Source organism: Pithys albifrons, chromosome 4, assembly GCF_047495875.1.
Source record: "Pithys albifrons albifrons isolate INPA30051 chromosome 4, PitAlb_v1, whole genome shotgun sequence".
In the NCBI taxonomy this organism is placed as follows: Eukaryota; Metazoa; Chordata; class Aves; order Passeriformes; family Thamnophilidae; genus Pithys; species Pithys albifrons.
In genome coordinates, this window is record NC_092461.1 from 77945164 (window position 1) to 77966735 (window position 21572).

The window sequence follows — 21572 nt, forward strand, 5'->3', positions numbered from 1 at the left end:
ATGCTTAGAGGCAAACTCTGCCCAGCAAGGAAGTGCAGTACTGGCTCTGTTCATGTATGCACTACAGAAACACTACGGACTGCTCCAGTGCTAAATGCTTGTTCTGCCTCCTGTTAAAGAGGAAGGAGGGATCGTGCCTATACCTGTTTGGTGCTCTGGGGAATTGCATCCTCCCATTGTCAGCTTTCCCAGCATTGAGGTGGCAGGCAGGCCCTGCTGAAGAGCTGTCAGTCATCCCTGCATAGCTCCACTCACAGTATGCTCAAGTCCCTTAACTGAGTGAAACTGTTATATGTGGTACCTTCTACCAAACCCTGCCTGCAGTAGGAGGTAAGACTTGGCTGTTATTTCCAATAACTTAGACATTTCCAATATTTATTTATTTATTATTTTCAATAACTGAGATATTTCCTGTATCTCAGCCTGGGAGAGCACCACAGGAGGCAATACATTCCTAACACACTTAGGTCCAAAGTGGAGCAGCAGGCGCAAAGCTCTCATCAATGGCTCTGCAGACAGGACCTCACTTCTGAGGTGGTATCTAATCACCCTGGAAATTCACAGCTGAAACAATACCATATGGAGAGGAGTTCAGTGGTATGTAGTTTGCCAAACACTTGTCTGTCAGAGAGGTGTCAGTGAATGGCAGAAACACTGCAAGAAACAGCTAGAAAACTGCCAGCTGCCACTTCACACCACAAAAATCTACTTTTTGAGGAAAAGCTGTCACTTCACAGTAGGCTGTGATAAAAAAAATACCCTGTTTACCCTGACCCAGGGGAATTACTACAAAGCCAAACACCTGAAAAGGCTAAAAATAATCACTAATAAAAGCAAGCATGGAAACCCCCTGATCACTATTAAGGTTCAGAGAGAACCAGTTCTTCAGCAGGAAAGTGGGACAGCACTTCCCTGGGAAGTCATGCTGTGACTTGGAGCTCCACCACCACCCTCTTACTTCACCTGTAACAGGTATGTTTTGACATTCTACAGTTCCCCATCACCCCAAAGGGGGACTCAGAAGTCCCTGACACACAGTCCATCCCTGCTCTGCAAAAAGTGTGCAGAGGCAGTAGCAGAGATGCTGCCAACTGCTTGGTCCAACAGGAGTGACCTGAGGCTCTGCTGGTGCCAAACTCTCCTGCAGACTGCCCTGAAAGCTGCCTTCTCCCTCTTATGTTTCCACCACCCAAAATGAAGCTTCCTATTTCTAAGTTGGGATGGCTAATCCTTTTCTCAGAAAATCTGGACAATCTAAACAGTTACTAAAAAGCTTTATTGTTTCCTGAACAAAAAATACCTATCAAAAATCTGTTACCTAGCAACAATAGTAACAATTATCAATGACAACCAGAACAGTCACAATTAGCAACACCCCCAGCCCCCCAAGTCAAACAGGTTGGCAGCTGAAGCGAGTTAGCTGCTGCCTTCAGTGTCATTGGTCAGGATGTCGGCAAGGTCACTTAGCCCAGCTTTGTTCAGCGCAGTGATCAGGTTATTGGGGGTTGCATGGGCACCCTCCTGGTCCTGCCAGGCCACCAGCAGCTGCTTAGCTCTCATCTTCACATCCTCGCTGTCCAACTCAATCTGCCGTATGTCAGAGTCCTTCATTTCCAAGTATGGGGCCAAAGTCTTCCACTGCTCCCCCAGCCTGTTTGCAAAGAACTCGATCTGTTCACCCGTCATGGCCTTGTCCTGTTGTACCTCTGGACCTGGGGGAAAAGGAGAGGGAATAAGTGAGACACGGAGAACATGTCCAGGCACTGGAAATCAATCTAACCTGATCTGCCCCATATAAATCTTGTTTACTTACTGACAGACCGATGTACACCTTTCCTGTGGTTGTTAAAACCTATTTGAGATCCAAGAGCAGGTTTTTACAGATATATTATTACCTGGGTTTCAAGAGGAATGTCCCTTACTGCCTGTGATAAAGACAATCTTGCTTTATATGTTATCACCTATCATATTGATAGAGAATTGCTAAAGCCTTAAGTACATCAGAATTGCCTTCCCCAAATAAAAACAAGAATTTTGACAGGCAGACTACAGTATTCAACACAAGTATATTATCACATTAAAATACAGTGATCTTTTGCATTTATTTGTATTTTGGAATATTTTAATCACTTTAGTCAAAGTTAACCCAGGTAAAAATGTTTCCCTCCCTTTTCTCTCACGTTCCTGTTGGCAGCAGGACTGTAACTTTAATGTGTATGTAAGTACTTCAAGGAATTTTCTGTCATTCTGGCACTGAGATAAAACCATGGAATACTATGTTCTGCTGAGAAGCCAAGTGCTGCAGTGATTGCAGAGGTGGGTTTGCACATTCATAGCTTATCATGGTCTGCAACTTATGGCTTACCACCTATGTTTAGTTCACAATTTTGAACAAAAAACATCCCAATGACTGAATTACTTACGTATAGAAATTAATAATATTCTCAATTTTTATTCAATATCTCACCCTCATGCCACCTGAAGAGCCAGCTGGCATGGAGCAGAAGTTTCAGCTCTCTCCAGTGCTTATCAGTCACACCCATTTATCTGAACTCAAGCCACTATATTCAGGGGAAAGGATGGAAGATCCCAGACAATAAAACAACAAAAGCCCTCAGATCACTTCCCTTACATCTCAGCACAGTGGTGTGCAGCAGACCACAGCTCTGCCATCTTTGCTTTAAGGCAAGGTTTAAAAAAAAGATGTAAATCTCACACAGTGACACCACCAAGGCTGTGTTAATTACCATTAAGCTAAAGAGGAGAGAAGTCCTCTGCTCTTGGCAAGGAGACTGTGGAAAAGGTCAAGTGCTGTATGGAAAAGGCAACAGAAGAGAGAGTCACAGAGGCCCAAACATTTCCCACTATCAGAAAATAGGCTTTCAACAAAACTGCCAGAGGTACCCAGAGTTTGGCTCCCATGCCCTGCATATCCCATCTGCCCACACTGGATCCATAAGTTGTCACACGGGAGTTACAGCACACAAGGAAGAAGGTGCTGTAAGATGAAGGCATGAATGATGGAGGAGGGCAGATTCAAAGACAAAGGAGATGGGGAAGGACACCTGGGAGAGCAGGACACACCATGGTTACAGGCAAGAGACAAACAAAAGGAGTGGTTTGTGGAAAGGAATTAGCAAGGGATGAATGTGTGTCAGGAAGGTTGCTTTCCTCACAGAAAAGCTTTTGCCTTTGAGATATTTCAAATGAAGAGGAAGTAAAGATCTCAGAGTTGGAATATGTCCATGTTTGAAAGTCCCATAACTACCCACCTCAGTAGGGACCAGAGGGAAGGACTGAGCCTGGCAATCAGAGGGCAGAGAGAACAGGAAAGCAGGGCAAGGAATGTTCAGGTAGGCTTTTACACAGCAATGCTGGCATTTCTGCCATAAACACCTACTGACACTAAACACACACCATGTAGCACAAAAGGTGAAACAGAGCTCCTAATTGACATGCTAATCCAACTGGATGCTTTCAGCACTGCAGGCCACAAGCCTGGCAGGTCGCTACTGGCACCCTGTGTCCTGAAAAGGCTGCACTTTTTGGTACAAATGCTGGTTCAAGTCAGAAGTGCTGGGGGAAGCTGGACCGATGGCCCTCAGTAGAAACTATGTTTAAACACAGCTTCTACAACACACATCGAGAGAAAAACTGAAACACGCAAATCTTACTTTCATTGTTTTCCTTTAACAAAGCATCATTATCTTCCTCATCTTCATCTTCGCCTGTTTTTATTTCTTCAGAAGGAGGCTACAATGAAAGAACTAAACATCACTGGATGAATTTTGTGTTTAAAGAGAAATTTTACCGCTCTGTGGTTGTCTCTGGAATGTGTGTTAGAATGGAAAACCTGACAGACCCCACATGAGAATTAAAAATTCCTCCCCCAGTCTCCCGCATTCAAAACACCAGTAACAAGTATTCTAATAAAACTTACTACTAACTAAAAAAACCTAATAAAATATCCACTGACCACAGAATTCTCTCCTTTTCACAGAAACAACAACTAAGCATTACATAGTGAGCTTACTTACTTAAACAACTTTGATGCCACTATTTATGAACATTTTAAAAAAAAAAATTATTCTTCACTAGTTTTATTCCTCACTTGGGAATTCCCTGAAGTTTCCATACTTCCAAACTTCTGAAAGGTGGCAAACAAATGTGCAATCGACAAACTTTTCAGTCTGTGATTTACCTACTGATCAGTGAAAAAGTTTCCTCTTTATACATTTCAGCCACAGGCCTTATGGGCTTCTTGCCACATTTGGTACATGACAGTAACAGCATCAGGAATATTGCATACACTGATACCTTAATCCATTAAACAAATTACAACACCTTTCCCCTCCCTGTAGTTTTCCTAAACTTGCTGTGAGCATACAGTTAACTCAGGTGGCTGGACAAACAAAAAATTATATATACGATGCAACCTTTACACCTCAGTAGTTCCACATCACAGACAAGGAAGGTCTCAATACAGGAGGAGTCCATATCTGCAGAAAATTGCTGGGTTGTGTGCTAACTCAAAGATTTAGAAAACAACCCCTTCCCCACTGCTGGCCTCTCTTATCACTGCATATAAAGGGATCTGAAAGGCCCCTACCTGGACTCAAATTTGTACTGTTGAACCTGCAAAGGGTTAATGCCTTAAATTTATAGCTCCACTAGGTCTATTTTTATTTTACATATTTTAAAAGTCGACCCTGAGATTAGCTCAGTTGGTTAAAACTTGGTTGTAATAATGTCAAGGTCATGGGTTCAATCCCCTGTGTGGGCCATTGACTTAAGAGTTGGACTTGATGATCCTTGTGGGTCCCTTCCAACTCAGAATAGTCTGATAGTAGAGCTGGCAAAACCTTGCTGTAAAGCCCTGGTAACACTTAGCACAGTACCTTCAACTGCACGTGCTGCCCCTTTTCCCGCCATCCCAGTACACTCATGAGCCATAATGCTGGCTTAGACCTTCCAACACGGAACACAAGTAGCTGGGCACGAATACTCCTGCCTACCAATGGGAATGCCACAACTGGTTTTTTTCACAGAACATAAGGGAGGGCTCAGCACTAACTTGATTAGTCAATGTTATTCAGTACTGGGATCTTAATAGATTAGACTAATTTTATTTGTAATTTTAACTTCATGTACAAACTTTTTTCCTGCCTTCCCCCCCCTCCCCATTCCCATGTACCAAATGGACTGAAGAGGAACAAGCAGGAATTCAAATGAATTCAGCATTTCTTATTATAGGATAATATTACTTACAGGCAGCTCCTTGGCTAATTTGATTACCATGTTTTCTAGATATTCAGGTAAACTCTTGAACTGTTGATTTGTTGGCTGGAAGAAGTGAGGACTTCTGCGTGCCAGAAGTCTCAGTGCTCTCCAGCCATAGTTAGAATTGTTCACAGCCCTACAATAAAACATAAGTTTGGTTGGTAAAGTCTGGCATCTAATAAAAGCACAAAATAAAAGTCTGAGACATTTAGTAATTAATGTAATTCTGTCTAAATGTACAAATTTTTTGTGCCTTACAGGAGTCCTGCACAGCCATTAGTATTGCTGGGAACAGTGTGATTTCTTTAGCAATTCAAACATGACAGAGATCAAAATCAAGTGAAAACACAAAAACTGACATACTTATACTTATTTTCAACCATGTTTTCAGGGTCTGCTTGTTCAATAGCTTCTTCAAAAAATTCCTCCAATGTTGGCATATATTCCCTAAGGGATAAAATAAAAAGCTTAATATGCTTCATGATCTACTATAAAATTGTTGGTTTTCAGTTCCTTCATGCACATCTCAAGCTTCTCCACTTAAGAAAAAAAAATCAAACCCAAACCCAAACCCAACCCACTCAAATTTAACAATTGCAACTTAGCAAAGAATTTGTTTGATACATTTTGCTATAAAATTTATTTACTGCATAACCACTGGAGCGTACCAGCCATTGTTAGCACTGTCTTTTACATGCACTTAAACCTTTTGCCACACCAAAAGGTGACATCAACATCTGTCAATAGCATCTGCACAGCTCATGCACGCTCAGAGTCTAAAACGGTTGTTTTGTGTGATTTGACAGGACCAGTAAAACACGGCCATCCCTCCTGCCCCCTGTTTCAGTTCCATCTGCTCCTGGAACGACTCACGATTGATTCTGACAGGTATGTAAACCAGCACAAAAGGAACCCTGACCTAGATAAAAAAACCAGAAATTATATTCCCAACAGTCAGGACAGTTTGCTGCTGTGAAGGCTACAGGGCAGAAACACAGACCACGTAAGAGCTGTAGGGTTACTGTGGGCCAAAGTTCTCAGTGTGCAAAGCAAGTTCGTAATGATCTGTATTTCTGCTACCTAATGCTGACAGAGACACATCTGCTTCTGCAAGGGAATCTAGTAGTCACTTGGAGCAGGGGCTGAAACACACTGTTCTATAAATTCAGGTTTGTTTTGAAAAAACCATTTTGCCCAGGGCAGCAGTGCCCCACACCTGTTAAAGTGTAGCACTATCACTGACTACTGGAACCAAAGCCAGCACCTTGAAAATCCATCTGATTTGAGTCCTGCTATGTTATCCCCAAAACAACAATCTACAAAGACAGGTAAGGAAGTATCACCCCATTTGAATGGAGATGTAAGAAACCAAAGCAAAAAGCTACTTTCACTTGATCACATACAGTCATGAAGTCTGTAATGAAACTTGGCTCTGAATGCAGACTCCAAGGAATCTTCTCTTTCCTGTTTACCATGGCATGATTTTTATGGTTTATCTCCATTTGTTTAGTTAAAGACACTCCAGTACAATACAATCATGCACAGGGAATCAAAAGCTCTGGTCCCAAACACAACTTCACTTTCAGCCCTTGGCCTAGTAAAGACAAGTATCCTGTCAGAGGCCTTCCTGTACATCCCAGCCTCACAGGAAAGGAGAGCACTTCCTCTGCAAAGCTCTAAACCTCTGGAAAAGCAATTCCTCCACTCAGGACATCTGCACAGCTAGCACCCCTCCCCAGGCAACCAGACTTTACAGCCACTAATAGCAGAGCTCTCTTTGGGAACTGTCCCATTTTTTTCCCCAGATTTTCTTATTAGTTACTGTGTCTGCACAGAAATGGATTTTGCTATCTGTAACAAACAAAGTTATGTAGCAGAGTACATTTGGAGTATTTCCTACAATTGTGCAAGCAGGAGGAACAACCAGCAACTGTGCTTTTCTATACCTGCACCACGGGTAGATCCAGTGGGAGCTGGAACAATGCCTGCTAGCCAATTTCCTCTCATCTAGCATTGTTCAGAGCACAGGCCTGCTTGAAAATCATAGCCAAATAGCATGCTAACTTCATTAGAGCCTGACTTGGCAGTCTTCCTTCATTATATAAAGTCATTAATTATACAATCATGCTCTACAAAATGGGAGTTTGGTTTGTAGCTTAGATTTTACTTTTACTAAAGCAATGAAAATTACTGACAGCACAAATACTATAAGAAGTGAAGAAAACTCTAAGGGATTCAAGGTAAAAGTTCATAAAAGTAACTTCTCTCAAGACACCTCCTAAGAGCACCTTGTATATTTTCCTTATGCCAGTTTTGTAAGAACTGTAATTCTCTAATTAGACTGCTGAAAGTTAGCTTCAGATAATGACATACCCATTTTTTACCTACCTGCTCTCAGATTTACAAGCTTCCATGTTATCAGGACATAAATTCCAAAGGCGGGTCAGTTCCTCACTGAAAAGAGCAGCACAACACACATCAAACTGCACATTCATCATTCTATCATTCCATACTTACAGACTGTTTAAAAGCAATCTAAAAGATTGGATCTAAGGAAAGGAAGCCTACTGGCTGTTGTTTCCTGGCAGTTTCAAAGCAAGGACGTTTGAAGATTATTGCATAGAAAGAACAGATAGTGGGGAAAAACCCACACAGCAATCCCAAAACCAACTAACCAACTCAAACCCAGAAATTCTGTAAAGGGAAAAAAATATCCAACATACTTCCCCATAAGGATTTTTTTGTTTGATCCTTTCCCTAAGAAGTCCTCTGGAGCTGGCCTCTTTCTCACAGGCCTCATTGGTTTAGAATCAGGAGGTCTGTAAAAAAATAGATGCTCTTTAGTATCAAACCACGAATATTCTGGGATCAAAATAAAGTCATTTCACCTTCAGATAGTGCCAAGTTAAATCATAATGAAAGTAATCAGAAGGACGGTGATTGAGTGGAAGGAGGCAAGAGAGAAGAGAGAAGGCAAAATAAAGAGATAAGGAAACTGCCAGACACCAAAATTAGTTCACTCACAAATGTAAAGGTCTACCAGAGTCCCAACAGAGAAAAAGAAGCAAATCACATTTGTGCCAGCAGCACATGTGTAAGTGTGATCTACCCCACTGCTGGGATCATCTGCTCTATGATTGCAAGGTCTCTTTCCCCAGCTGCACCTCATTTCATGGGATCAGAGAATGGAGATCCCAGACCACTCAGATTAGGGCAAGACCTACCCGAGCTGAAACTCTGGATGAGATCTAAAGGAGACAGAACATTTATAAAAGTCAAATTTCATAGCTGTACTTCTACACAAACCCCCGCAACAGTAATTTCTCTCTTCTCACAGTCACTCTCCCTTTTTCTGCAAACAGCTTAAGTCACAAAGAGGTGGCTGCACCTGATCTCTCCAACAAAAGGAAATCTCCAAAAGATAATGACCCAGATGCTCCTTATCACAAAGACACTACAGGCTGTGTGTATGGTGAAGGACAGATGACACTGGTCACCCCCTCAAGATAGTCTAGTAGACATTTGGAGATCAAGCTTTGCCACTAGTTACCAACTAATTACACAGGAAACCTTGGTGGTGAAAGCCTCATCATTTCCTTTCAGGTAAGTGATCACCACCAAGTGGCACACCTAATAAATAAATAAATTACATAAGCTGCACAAAGTCCAGCTGTGCTGCCCTGCCAAAGCCATAATGCCAAAGTCTTCATCAGAGGCAATCCAAAGCCATATAGGGAAAGTCAGGCACTCACTTCTTCAACCTAGAGTGTCAAAAGCAGGAGGGGACACAGTCCAGTCTCCTCAGTACAACAAAATGTTGCCAAGAGGCAGTGAGGAATGCACTTCTGAGAGCCCACACATCCGTAACAACCTGTTCCCTGACATAACAGAAACCTTAAGACTTTTGGCAGAAATCTAAGGGCCTTCTGCACACGCTGAAGGGACAGGCAACTACACAAATCTCAAAGTTATGTCAATGGTTAACGTTCCTATGAACCACAGGTACCACATTCTGAAGGGGAATCACCATTTCAAACAAGCAGCATAAGTTTTCCACTTTGTAATAGTTACCTTTCTTTCACAAAGCTTGGGCAGCCCTCATTTTTCCATGAGTTCCAGTTTTCTTCAGTATTTAATATATGCTGGAAAAACACAAAGTATTGTCCATTATTAGGGTCATAATAATTTTTGGAGTTGGCTCCACAGTTTTTAACTGAGCTACTAAGATCAAGGGGAATACTTTGTTTTTAAGTTGTGTATTTCAGTCACTATTTTGAAAGTCATCAATATCATACTCAACACCTGGTTTAATTTATTCAATAACAGTGTATCTCCTCTCTGCAATAATTGTGGGAAAGGCTTTATTTCTCCTGATCTAAACAAGAAAATAGATGCAGCCAAAGTAAAAGAAAAAAGGAAAACAAGAAGACAACTTTTTTTTTTTAGATTTTGCTTTTATCTTATCTCCATGTCTTTGGGCACAGCACTCCTATCTGCAAAGATTTCTTAATTCTTAATAACCAATCTCTCCTGTATGTACACATGCATATAAATGCATATTTCCACTTCTCCCCGGGAGAAGGAAGAAAAGAGCACTAACAAAAATACGTGAAAAATATGACTACAAACAAAAAAATATTATGAAACCTTTTTTTACTGAGATGAGGTGAAAGGTCTCTCAGATGTAACACCTGTATTCCAAAAGCTAGTTCAAGCTGACACTGCTTTTTTATGTGCTATTTACACTTTGTTCAGACAGGCATGAAGGAACTTACCTCTACCATTTTTGAGAACCTTTCCCCATCTGGAGGATTTTCTGAAAGAAGCTATGAATGGGAGAAAAAAAAAGTGGCCTTTTTGCATTACAACTGTAGTAGAATATGTAGGAAAAAAAACACCAAAGAAAATGGTGGTTTACTGCTGTAAAGGTGGCTGATACAGTATTACATGCTAAATCTTCTTCCATGCAGTTTTATGTGAGTAGATACTGTACCAACCTGGTAAACCGCTTTTGTTGTATCTTCAATCCAAAGAGACTGTTCATCTGTTAGAACATAGTTAGAACTAGAATGGAAAAAAAACCCAACACAACAAAAAGTGTCATTAAATCAGCTGGGTGGGTTTTTTTCTTTTTTTTTTTTTTTATTTTAGGAGTTTACTATACATCAAAACAGTGCTGAGGACACAGACCTTTTGAGGGGCATTAGAGACAATCTGAAGTACTATGAATGTGCTCTGCTCTGGTCCCAAGGACTGACCACTTTTAATTTGTGGAGTTAATTAGATGTGCTTGGGAATCTACTTTCGAGGTTTAGACTCCTCCAATAGGAAGCCCATTTGTGTGATTCCAGATCACACCTTGATGTTGGACCCAAAGCACAGCAAATGGGCACAACTAAAAGACACCTCAGAAACACTCACCAAGTATTATACTACACCATTGGTATCTCATACTATTCATGACCACTGATAAATGAGTGCTTTTAATGAACATCTGAATGAATTGTCATTGAAATGACTGTCACCTCAACAGGACTGAACTGCAATTTAGAAGACCTGAATTCTATTCCTTCTCTGACACTGGACTGCCTTGGTAAATAATCTATAGAATTAGGATAACAATCCTAACCTAGTTTACAAAGTGCTTTGGAAGCTGTTTATAAAAAGCAGTATATTGCAGGTGAAAGAAAGCTGCCTTGTTAATGATGTTAATCATTATGCACACGTATGGCCAAGGGCACAGGAAATTAACAGAGGCAGAATTTTCTTCAGCATAACATTGAGATTAGGAAAAAATAGGGTTTGGTTCTGTCCCATTAATATATAAAAGCAACAATAACCTCTGTTATTTCTTGCTAATTTAGAATTCTGTAGCACACCAGTTAAAAACAGATCAGCATCCAATGCCACACTACAGTCAATATAGATTCAAAATGATGCCACACACAGGCAAGCTTGCACTTGTCTAACAATTGGCTGCTGCCAAAGAGTCTCCTCCCTGTATTTACCAATCCAAGTCTCCAAGTTTCACAAGAACCTCAAAATAAGTAGAAAAACTCTCAGAAAATATTTTGGTTTATCTCCAAGTTCCTAGCTTCCCACCCCCAAAACACAAAATATTTTCACATTACCTTTTAAATTTGACCTGTCCCTTTAGATACTGAAACAGTATTAAGTACTGCAACAAGATGTGACGGCGGAAGTTACTGTCACTCAGCTGTAAATCCATCAGCTAAACAACAACAGAAGAATTACATATTAATGACACTTAACAGGCATAAGTGAAAAAATCCAACAAATGTTTTCGATAAACATCACAGGGACTATTTTTACAATAAATGATGCTAAGTTTATTAAGCATCACCTGGACTTTCAGGACAGCACTTCATAAGGTACTAAGAGGGGTAAACTGTCATCTAGCACAGTTTAGGAGGAGAATCAAAATCTCTAATTAAATCATGTTTTTTGAAAGCATTAGGAACTTCCTGTAAAAGTATCTGTAGATTTTTGTTTAACAATTGTATAGTGCTTGATTTGACAACATTCACTTTGAAGTGAATAAGAATTTGGAAAAATAAAGACTCAAATATTTCAGCAACTTAATGACAGCTCATTCCCTTTCCCTGTGAACTACTGGCTACAACATGAGGATTTGGCTACCACAGAAGTGTTCACTCTCATCTACACTTGCACAGTGACGTTGCTTGGTTGCTACTCTCTATATTGCAGCATGATAGATCATACAAAGGGAACACTTGAAGACTCTAAACAAAAAGGCCTTTGTCTACTAGGTACTCATTATTTAAAAATTGTCAATACACAGGTCAAAGACCTAAGATGAATTTACCTGCTCTTCTAGTCCAGAAAATTTCATTCTGCACTGAGATTTACTTTCTGTCATTCTACTAATGCATGCATTTAGAAGCAGAACATATAGTGAGCACATCACATAAGTTTTGAAAATGTAATTCTAAAGGCAACAAAAAAGCAACAGATCTTTATGCATTTATGCTGTTTTAACTTCTCTTTATAAATGCACCATTAGAAATGAATGCAATAAACAAGTATCAGTCTTACTACAGACTCTTATTAAAGAAACAGAAGTCCCTGAATGCTTAATTAATAGAGGCAATCCACCAATAGAATAAATCTTTCTAAATAAAGTGATCATACAGCAGAATGGGATACCCAGAGAAACTGCAGTCTCTGTCTGTGGAGTCATTAAAAATCCAACTGGACATTGTGCCAACTGGTCCAGCTGAGAGCTTGGAGCAGGGAGGCTGAACTAGACACAAGTTCCTAGACACAAGTTCCTTCCAACCCCAACCAGCCTGAGATTCTGAGAAGGGAAATCACGTACCTTTTCACTAGTTAGGAACTTTGCAAAATATACATGTTCTCCTCCTGTTTTCAGTTCTTCCAACTTTCTTCGGGAAGCCTGTGTGTCATCCAACTTGTAACTTTTGAACACAGCCAAAACTTCTTCTGAGTACTATGAAACAGAGTTATTTTTACCACATGAAAATAATACAAACCTTTATAGTTAGAGAAGTCCACTCGACTTGATGCCAAGCAAGTAAAATAATTTGTAAACTTGCTACCAGCCCACTGAAACAACACATTTGCTATCAGTATGTAAGATGTCTACCTCAGTGAAAGTGTTACCATGTTGGAACATCTAATTATATGGAATATTTAAAATATGCTAAGAAATACAAATCATTTTGAGTTGTGAACAGCGCACAAGTGCTTAGTTATTTAGATGTCATGAAGAAAAAAGGTTCACGTGATAGTCCTACATTAAAAAATTTCATCTGAAAGACATAAGTCTGGCCTTCTTCAGTTTCTGAACTGCACACGTGGTGGATTTTTGTGGTTTGTTTTTCTTTTTTTTGACCCCATTAGTAGATCTCATTAAAAAGATTTATATTAGGATGTCTGAGCAGACGTCACCAGAACACAGAGAATGAAGATTAAAAAAACCTTAGACTTCTTGCTATTGCATAAACACTGAGTGACAAATTATGAAAGAACAGTAGCTTAGCAATAAAACACCCTCAGTATTCACAGCAAGCAAAACTGAAATAGCTGGCTGAAGGGGACATTTAAGTCATTGCTTCTATAAAGAGATTTGCTTCACTAGAAACCAGTAATCTTCAGAATCCCACTGGGATCAATATGATCATGCAAAAGTAACAACCAGATAGGCTGTTTATTTGCTCGGAGTGAAAAAATAACACCCCAAACTCAAAAGTTCTGCTTTTAGCAGCTGATAAATCACAAAAAAGGTACTTCTGGCATTATTGCAACATATGAAGTCCTTTTGTTACTGACGTACACAAGTTGTATTAGGGAGTTTACTGTACATCTTAATACACAGCTTACAGTCAAAGTCTCACTTTAGAAAACAGCAAAATGCATTTCCTCATGCATTATCATTTATTTTCCAGTGGCACAGGCCTTTGAACTGTTCTGTGCTTACACAGTCACTCAGCTACTTGCATAAACAATGACGTGTACTTGGGCTGAATGGTTGGAAGCATGAACTCATTACCTTAAGGAAAGTTTTCCATGACACCTTCTCATAGCACTGCACAGGATTTCTAAAATAATCTTGAAGTGACCAGAATTTTCTATACAGGTTATAATCTATTGGAATGGAACTGTGGAAAAAAACACACAACAAAACCCATAAATTCAAGTCCACTCAGGAATGTACAACCCCAGAAAATATCATTCATTTTGGAAGTGAATTAATGAGTCTGTAGTGAACCATTACGCAGAAATCTGTAACTCAGAATTTATCCCTAAAAGTTTTCCATCCAGTCTATGGTTACTTTCCCACCATAGAAGCAAAAATATTACAAAAAGGGGTCTTAGGAGTTATTCACCATCTGTGGAATGCAGAGGAGCACAGCCTTTGATCCTAAAAGCATATACTCAACACCCCTGCATACATCTGATTGCAGCAAGTGTTGTCAAGGGGATTCGAAAAACTGTCAAAACCACAGTGGTTCTCAGACAGGGTCTGCAGCTTTTTCAAATCTGTTCATTTCTTTCTCTTCCAGGGAACTCCACTTAAATAGTTAAGATACTGCCAGGTGTCTGAACTAAATAGATACACCTAATCTTCAGAGGGCAGGAGCTAAGGAGAATTCTGACCACAACATTTAAAGATATTTCCCAAACAGCTTTTCACTTCCACTTTATAAAGCTTTGTTTCAATTTTTAAAATTTCTGTAAGCTCACCAACTTGTTGGTGCTTCATCATCTCCCATTTCGCCTTCTTCTACGTCCATTCCTTCTTCCCTCTCCTCAGTGTGCTATACAAAAAAACCATTTAAAACTTATGCAAATGTCACCACAATTTTAATACAGTTCTCACAGTGTTCTTTTTTATAAGCATACTACTACATTTTAGATCAGAAAGCTTAAGCTGGTAACTCAAAAGATCTCTAAAGTATTATTATCATAAAATGTTCAACAAATTCTTGTCTTAATACCTTACTAAACTTTGCAACGACAGCCTGACTTCTCCTGGAAAAAGCTGAAGGGACTGCTCTACCCTCCGTACACTGTGGGGAAAACTTTGCTCAGTAAGTGGCAGTGCTTATACCTCACAATCCCATCAGTCTCTCTCCCCTCAAAGCGCACACTTGAATGTACCAGGCAACACTCCTGTCTCCCCAACCAACAGCTCAGTCTGGAGAGGGACAACCAGCTGATGAGGAAACAGTCCCAACCATTAACTACAATAGCCTATTTTTGTGCAAACAATCTTACACCTTGACTGCAGAATGAGTGAAAAATGACATAGGAACTTTCACCTTCTGTCCTAGAGTGCTCTCATGTTCATTGGTATTGAAAACAGTGACATTTTCCAGGTTAAACTGGCTCTGCAGATTAAGTCCTGTGAAAAACATACGGTCAGTCAGTCTTAGAAGCTTTCAAGTTCCCAAGTTTGTTTGTTCAGTTGCTTATTGATGAGATGCTGATACTAAATCCTTGTGTTTGAAATCAAAGCAAATGAAAGTCACAATATCAGAGACAAGAATTAAGATTCAAGTGCAAAGTGATCTTCTCCATCTGGATTTGGTCTGCAATCATCATAAACTTAAAAGATTGAGCATATTTACACTTGTTTAGATGTTAAGTGTGATGCAACACAAAAAATCTCACCTGATTTTTCTGAAAGTGGAAATAACCTAGCCAAGAACAGCTGAATTCTTCCACAGAAGACGGTGTTTTGTGATTTAGATAATCTTCTTAAGAGGTCTAAATATTGTAAAAAGTAAAGACTATTAGCATTTATCCCTATTCTCATTTAACATGCAATAGAATTCAAGTTTTGCTAATTACATGACCTGCAGAGCTGATGAACAGAAGCTCAGATTTGTAAATATAAATGCTATAACTCTCAGATCACACATTTTTTTCAAACACATTCTACCAATCCTCCTAACACCTTCAACACCAATAAAAAATTAAGTTCAAATGAATCCTGTTCTTTCTATAATGACCTCCACTGATGAAGAGAGTTCCCTGAGGTCGGAATGACTCATGAATATCTGCTGAGTGATGCACCTTATAACTTTATTACTTACTGAGCACATCCGAATTTAAATCCAATAATTAAATTCACTTTTGTTTGCTGAGAATGGAAGTTCTTTAATTCCAGTCCTCCCGCCCCCATGCCCTGAGAAACTGCAACTCACCATTGCACATTCGTAGCAAATAATTTTTCCCTGCAGAGTAAAATGTGTTCTGAAACAGAGCAAAGGTATTTAGAACATCAAGAACTTTAGAACCTTCCTGAGCAGATTTCAATCAAATTATAAGCTATGAGTAAGTATGAGTCACTCCTCTAAATTTGAGTCTTCCCTTGGGTAACAGGCAGGTTTTGTGAAAAGGAATCAAAACAAACAGTCTCACAAATTCCAAGAAAGCATCAAACACATTTAAATCCAGCTTCCATAGAGAAAAACCATATGTGACAATGAATTCTAAGAGCAGCATCCACTTTTTTTTCCTGGAACACACTAATTTTTACACTCATTGCATTTATTATTCCATGTATTAATTACACAAATAAGCAAAGAACACACACGAAAGATTTAGAGCATTGAACAGTACTAGTAATTTGGCAGCAGAAGAAAGAAAATCATAGATACTTGAATTCATGATAACAGTTTGTGAATATTTAAGAGCCCACAATGTTATCTAAACAGAGCAGCTTGAATTAATGACTATGGGAGGTAGTCCTGGTTAGAAAACCCAGGTTAGGAAAACTCTGAGAAAGTGGAATGCTTTTCAGGGGCTGCCTATAGAGTTCCTGACACTTAACTTGTCAGATGCAAAGACAGTTAAAATCCATTTGTAAAAATGGGTCAGGTAGACAGGAACCTTGGCAAATATATACAACATTTTGGAAAAATACCTACTGATTTCCATGTAGCAACATTTTTCTCCACAAAAGTGAAAATTTTGTCACACTGATCCAAGGGGAGGCAATCCAGAACATCCCCCAAAAGCACAAAAGGAGTCGATGCCGTGCAGATACCTATGAGGAACAGTGAATATTGAACTGATATGCAAAACATAAAGATGCACAGCACTTGAGGGACATTATATTAAAATGGGACATTATTATATAAAACCTTGAACTAAAGTGTGAACTGTCATGAAAGCAATTTCTATATGTATACATACTCAAATGACCTTTAGAAGAGCTTTGCACTAATGTAAAACAAGTAACAAAAAATAGCTGTTCTAAAGATCTCAAAGTCTGAAACAACGTCCTATCTCTTTACAGACTGCAAGTGAACTCTTTGAGACTTCTAAATCCACCAACAGTCACTCTACACCCACCCATGGAGCCTGAGAGCCTTTCCTCAAGTAAAGCACTGCTCAAGCACCGCTCCAAGTCTGCCTATCCATGCCTGTAGGCAGTGTCCACGTTGCTCATAATCACAGGCCATGTGACTCCACAGTTCATAAAACATACATGTAGTTTAGCTACACCTACCAAAACAAATCAGCATTTTATCTCTAATATGAATAAATAAAGTAAAAGTGCAACAGACACTTCAGAAGAGATCAGAACATTGATTTCTGACACAAAAACCAGTTATAGAAACAGACTGAAGTATCTAAAAACCAACCATATCCTGCCTCAGTGGTCTCATCTCTGAAATTATCATGGGAGCATTCCAAGCATTTTAAAGTGGTGGACAAAGACAGAAAATACTAATCAGGTTGCAGCCAAAATCATACATTTTTCTCTATTAAAAAAAAAAGATTCCAACACAAATGTCACACATACAACTGAATTTGATTATATTATACATAATTTCTCTTGTGAAACAAATTTAATAACCACTAGCATAAGGGCCACACATTACAAAAGCTAACCACTGCAGATGACTTATAGAAATTACGATTTTAATATTCCCTAAAACTACCAAAAGATTGGAAAGAAAGATGCTCACCTTCTGTGACTCCATTAATAGCAAGAGATATAATTGCCAGGAGATTTTCACATGGAGCTTTGTTTATCTGAACAAAGAAAAGAGAGTTAAACTTCTCTATTCTGACCTAAATATATGTAACAGAACTAAAACTCTTGTTTTCAAGTAGGAAAATTTTAAACCAATATTGACATTCACCATCCCAAAATGTTCAACAATATGAAGTTTATTCATTAACTATATCAAGTTTTTATGGAGTTAGCAACCTTTCCTGACTGCTTCCAGTCACTAAAGACCTCAATGTGCAGAGTCATTTACCTCTGGAAATTAATATTCAACAGTCAGATTTCATTCAACTATTATTTGATCATACATTACTGGATTCCTTTGATCATTTCTGCTGACAAGACAGCTTTGTTACATGCCAGTAACAAATCACAGAATCACAGAATGGTTTGGGCTGGAGGGGACCTTAAAGGGCACCAAGTTCCAACCCTCCTGACATGAGCAGCAACACCTTCCACTAGACCAGGTTGCTTGAAGCCCCATCCAACCTAGCCTTGAACACAACTTCTCTGGGCAACCTGCTCCAGTGTCTCACCACTCTCACAGTGAGGAATTTGTTCCTAATATCTGATCTAAACCTACCCTTTCCACCCATGCCTGAAGTACTGTTGCAGAACAATGCATATTCACCAATCAGAAATTTAAGACATAGCAGACTGTCACAAGCATTACAAAGAACAGCTGGAAAAGGGTCAGTCAACAGCTCTCACTGCAGTGTGGTGTCTGTAAAATAACGACGTTCCACCAATCTTCTTGAACCATTTCTATTAAATCTTAATTACCTAACTACTACATAGTTCAAGTTTTTAATGAAGTGTTTTCTTATACCAAAGTAAGTTGCTGTTAAATTAATGTTAGTCTGCAAATAGAAGTTTGAGGTTTAACAAGAAATAACCTGCAGCAGTTTAAAGTACTTACTATTTCTTCTTCCACAACAACTCTAAAAGCTTGATCCAAGGTACACTTCTTTTCATTTTCACTGCAAATGCAAACATTCCACCTTCGTTAGTAAAAACCATTATGGGCAAGATTACTAAAAGTGATCTGAATAAGCACTTTTTAAAAGCAAGTGACATTTACTTACCTCCCAGGAACCTGGTTAAATGCATTCAACAATGGCTTGATGCTTTTGTTAATCAGAGCCTCTCTGGTGGATGTCTACCAAAATGCAAAGAAAGAAAAGGTACAAAACAGGCACAGCACCAAAAGGTTCTCCACCCTCCTCTGACAGTGGAGAAACACTAAGGAATCTTTCTGCCACACACCATCTATCAGTTTATAAAGAGAACCTTGTAAGAAGAGGGGCAAATAACAAGCTCATAGGAAATTAGCAATGTGAGCTAGTAGAGCCTCACACCTCAAACCTGGGCTAACAGTGTGACTAAATAGTATTTCTAAGGGAAACACAGAGGAACATGCTGTTGTGACCAATGCTATACCTACCACAGTCTCACATCCCACACACAGAGCTGCGGGTGGTTGTGGTGGTTTGGGACATGAATCACAGAATATTCTGAGTTGGAAGGGACCCACAAGGATCATTCAGTCCAACTCCTGGCCCTGCAGAGACAGCCCCAACAATTGCCCTGTCTGCTTGAGAGCCTCTCTGCCTTCAAGGGAGTCAACAGCTCCCAACTTTGTATCATCTGCAAACCTTCACAGCATCCCTTCAAGTCCTGCGCTCAGGTTGGTTATGAAAAAGTTGAAAAGCACGTGAGTCCTGCTAACAAAATGGTCTAAAAATTACTATTTCCTGTTACGAAATAGATCTAACGGATCGAATACCTGTGCCTCAACCACTCCTGTGCAAATCCCATTCCCCTGTGCTCGGAATTGGGCCGCAAACGCCGAGATGCAGAGGCTTGGGCACACACCGAGCGCCCCTGCTCTGGCAGGGGAACAGCATCATTCAGCACGGGCGCAAGGGAGGTAAAAGCAATAGGCTCGGACGTTTTTGCTGCGGGGCCTACGCCATAATTTCACTGTTTCCCATTAATTTTCGTTAACCCAAAGGTTGCTCCCCTCCCAGGCCGGGCCGCACTAACAGCCGGGCGGGCCCGCCGGGGCAGAGCCTGCGGCAGGGCTGGTGGGACGGGAGCGGGGAGGGACGCAGGGAGGGCGGCAGGGAGGGAGGGAGGGAGGGAGAGAAGGCGCCCTCACCGTGAAGCGGAGCCGCGCCTCGGGCAGGCTGAACAGCGGCGGCGACATGTCGGCGACCGGGCGGCGCTGGCGATGCGCGGCGCGCGCCGATGACGTCACGGCACCTCCCCCCGCGGGACGAGCTGCGCGTGGGAAAAGGCGCCCGATCCCGGCGAGTCCCAGCGCTGCCCCGCAGGGCCAGGCACGGCGCCCAGCCCTGTGCCCAGCGCCACCCCGGCGCGTCTCCGGAACATCGCCAGGGATGGCGGCTCTCCCACCCCCCCGGGGCAGCGTGTTCCATGCCCGGCCACGCTTTCGGGTAGCAGGTGTTCCTATGTCCAATCTAAACCTCCGCTGGCGCAGCTTGAGGCTGTGAGAAACAAAGTCTCAGCCTCGTAGGTTTTCAATTAAAGTTTATTATATGATAATGGCAATTTCGGCATGCCGGGTGCGACGGAGGCAAGCACTGCTCGCCATCGCACCCTGAACACAGTGTAACTAACATTTATTTAGTCTCTACATACATATTCATTTGACTCATACATAAACATTTAAAGTACATTGTTAAGCAGTTTAACATATACTACTATAGCTAAGTTACTTTAACAACCCTCGTGATGTATGTAGGGCCAGACTTTGTGAACGCAGATTTGGGCAGGGCTCTCCCCACGTGCCCTTCCAGCCTGCGCAGTGGAGTTTTTAGGTGAGGCACAGCGTGCGCAGAACTGGCCCCACCGTTTAAGTCCCAAGGTCCATCTGCCACGGCCGAGCGAGCTTGGACAGTGACAGTGAAGTCCTCGGGACTGTCACAGCCCCCGGTACTAACCGGGGCTGACCCTGCTGAGCATCCGAGATGTGACGGGATGGGATGGCAGGGAGGCATTGAACTGCCAGGGGACGGTCCCTACTGAGACTGGAACTCAGGACCTTGGGATTCAGAGTCCAGACTGCTCTCCGTTACACCATGGGACCGCCCCAACCCTAACGATAACTCCACCATAAATTCTGCTCCCCTTAGATGTGGTAAAGTTTAACTCTTCAACTGTTATTGCAATTCATAGGAGACAAAGTTATTTAACACTATCCTGTTTATCTTTCCGTGTGGGTGTAAGTTGGAATTTTTGTTTAATTGGCTGGCCATACGTTTCTTCTCATGTCACTATAGTAGCGCCAATAACTCATTCGTTTTACTGACACGAATCACATTTATACTTCTCACAAGGCAGTTGCCTTGTCCTGTTCCCTGGGTGGCAACCTACCCCCACACCCCTCGTGGCGGCCTCCCCTTGAGAGCTACAGGGCCAGAGGGTCTCCCCTTGCTGTCCAGGGGGTGAAGGATACATTCTGTGTCGGCAGAATTGCCTGGTTGAAGTTCAGGGCTTGACACGCCTCAGTGGTCTCAGGCCCGGGGGAGGTCAGCAAAGCCTGGGAACAAGGACGCATCACTGAGAGCAGACACCAAAAATGCGGGACTTACAGGACACCGAAGCGTTTGGCAGTGCTCTGGAGATAAGGATGAGACTGACAGGGAGAGCTCAGCAACTGTGCTGGAATCGGATCTGACTGAGGAAAAGGAGATTCCGACAGGGGGAGATCGTGACCACCGGCTCAAGAATCCAC

At 41.1% G+C, this 21572-nt stretch overlaps 1 protein-coding gene across 2 annotated transcripts; it reads right to left on the reverse strand.

Moving 5' to 3' along the window:
- Positions 1-1257: 1257 nt before the first annotated feature.
- THOC1 (THO complex subunit 1) lies at positions 1258-20060 on the reverse strand. 2 transcript variants are annotated; one of them, XM_071554714.1, is made up of 22 exons: positions 19974-20060; positions 18898-18971; positions 18732-18792; positions 17769-17835; positions 16722-16840; positions 15996-16044; positions 15460-15555; positions 15108-15190; positions 14530-14603; positions 13835-13943; positions 12641-12772; positions 11412-11512; positions 10278-10344; positions 10056-10106; positions 9352-9422; positions 8505-8528; positions 8004-8099; positions 7669-7734; positions 5644-5727; positions 5269-5416; positions 3675-3753; positions 1258-1712 (listed from the first exon to the last, which is right to left on the reverse strand). In XM_071554714.1, the coding sequence occupies exons 1-22, from the start codon at positions 20019-20021 to the stop codon at positions 1417-1419; spliced, it is 1995 nt and encodes a 664-aa protein (XP_071410815.1). In that variant the 5' UTR covers positions 20022-20060; the 3' UTR covers positions 1258-1416. The 2 variants fall into 2 exon arrangements, with proteins under 2 accessions (XP_071410815.1, XP_071410814.1); XM_071554713.1 differs by lacking the exon at positions 8505-8528 and having other exon boundaries at positions 19974-20046.
- Between the last annotated feature and the right edge of the window lie 1512 nt (positions 20061-21572).

Bases quoted from the DNA above. Each gene is read 5' to 3' on its own strand.
- THOC1 (XM_071554714.1), bottom strand. From the start codon at position 20,021: ATGTCGCCGCCGCTGTTCAGCCTGCCCGAGGCGCGGCTCCGCTTCACG. The intron at 15,556-15,995 runs GTGAGTTGCAGT...TACAATATTTAG, and splicing joins TTTGCTACGAATGTGCAATG to ACCTCTTAAGAAGATTATCT. The intron at 5,417-5,643 runs GTATGTCAGTTT...GTTTTATTGTAG, and splicing joins ATGGTTGAAAATAAGTATAA to GGCTGTGAACAATTCTAACT.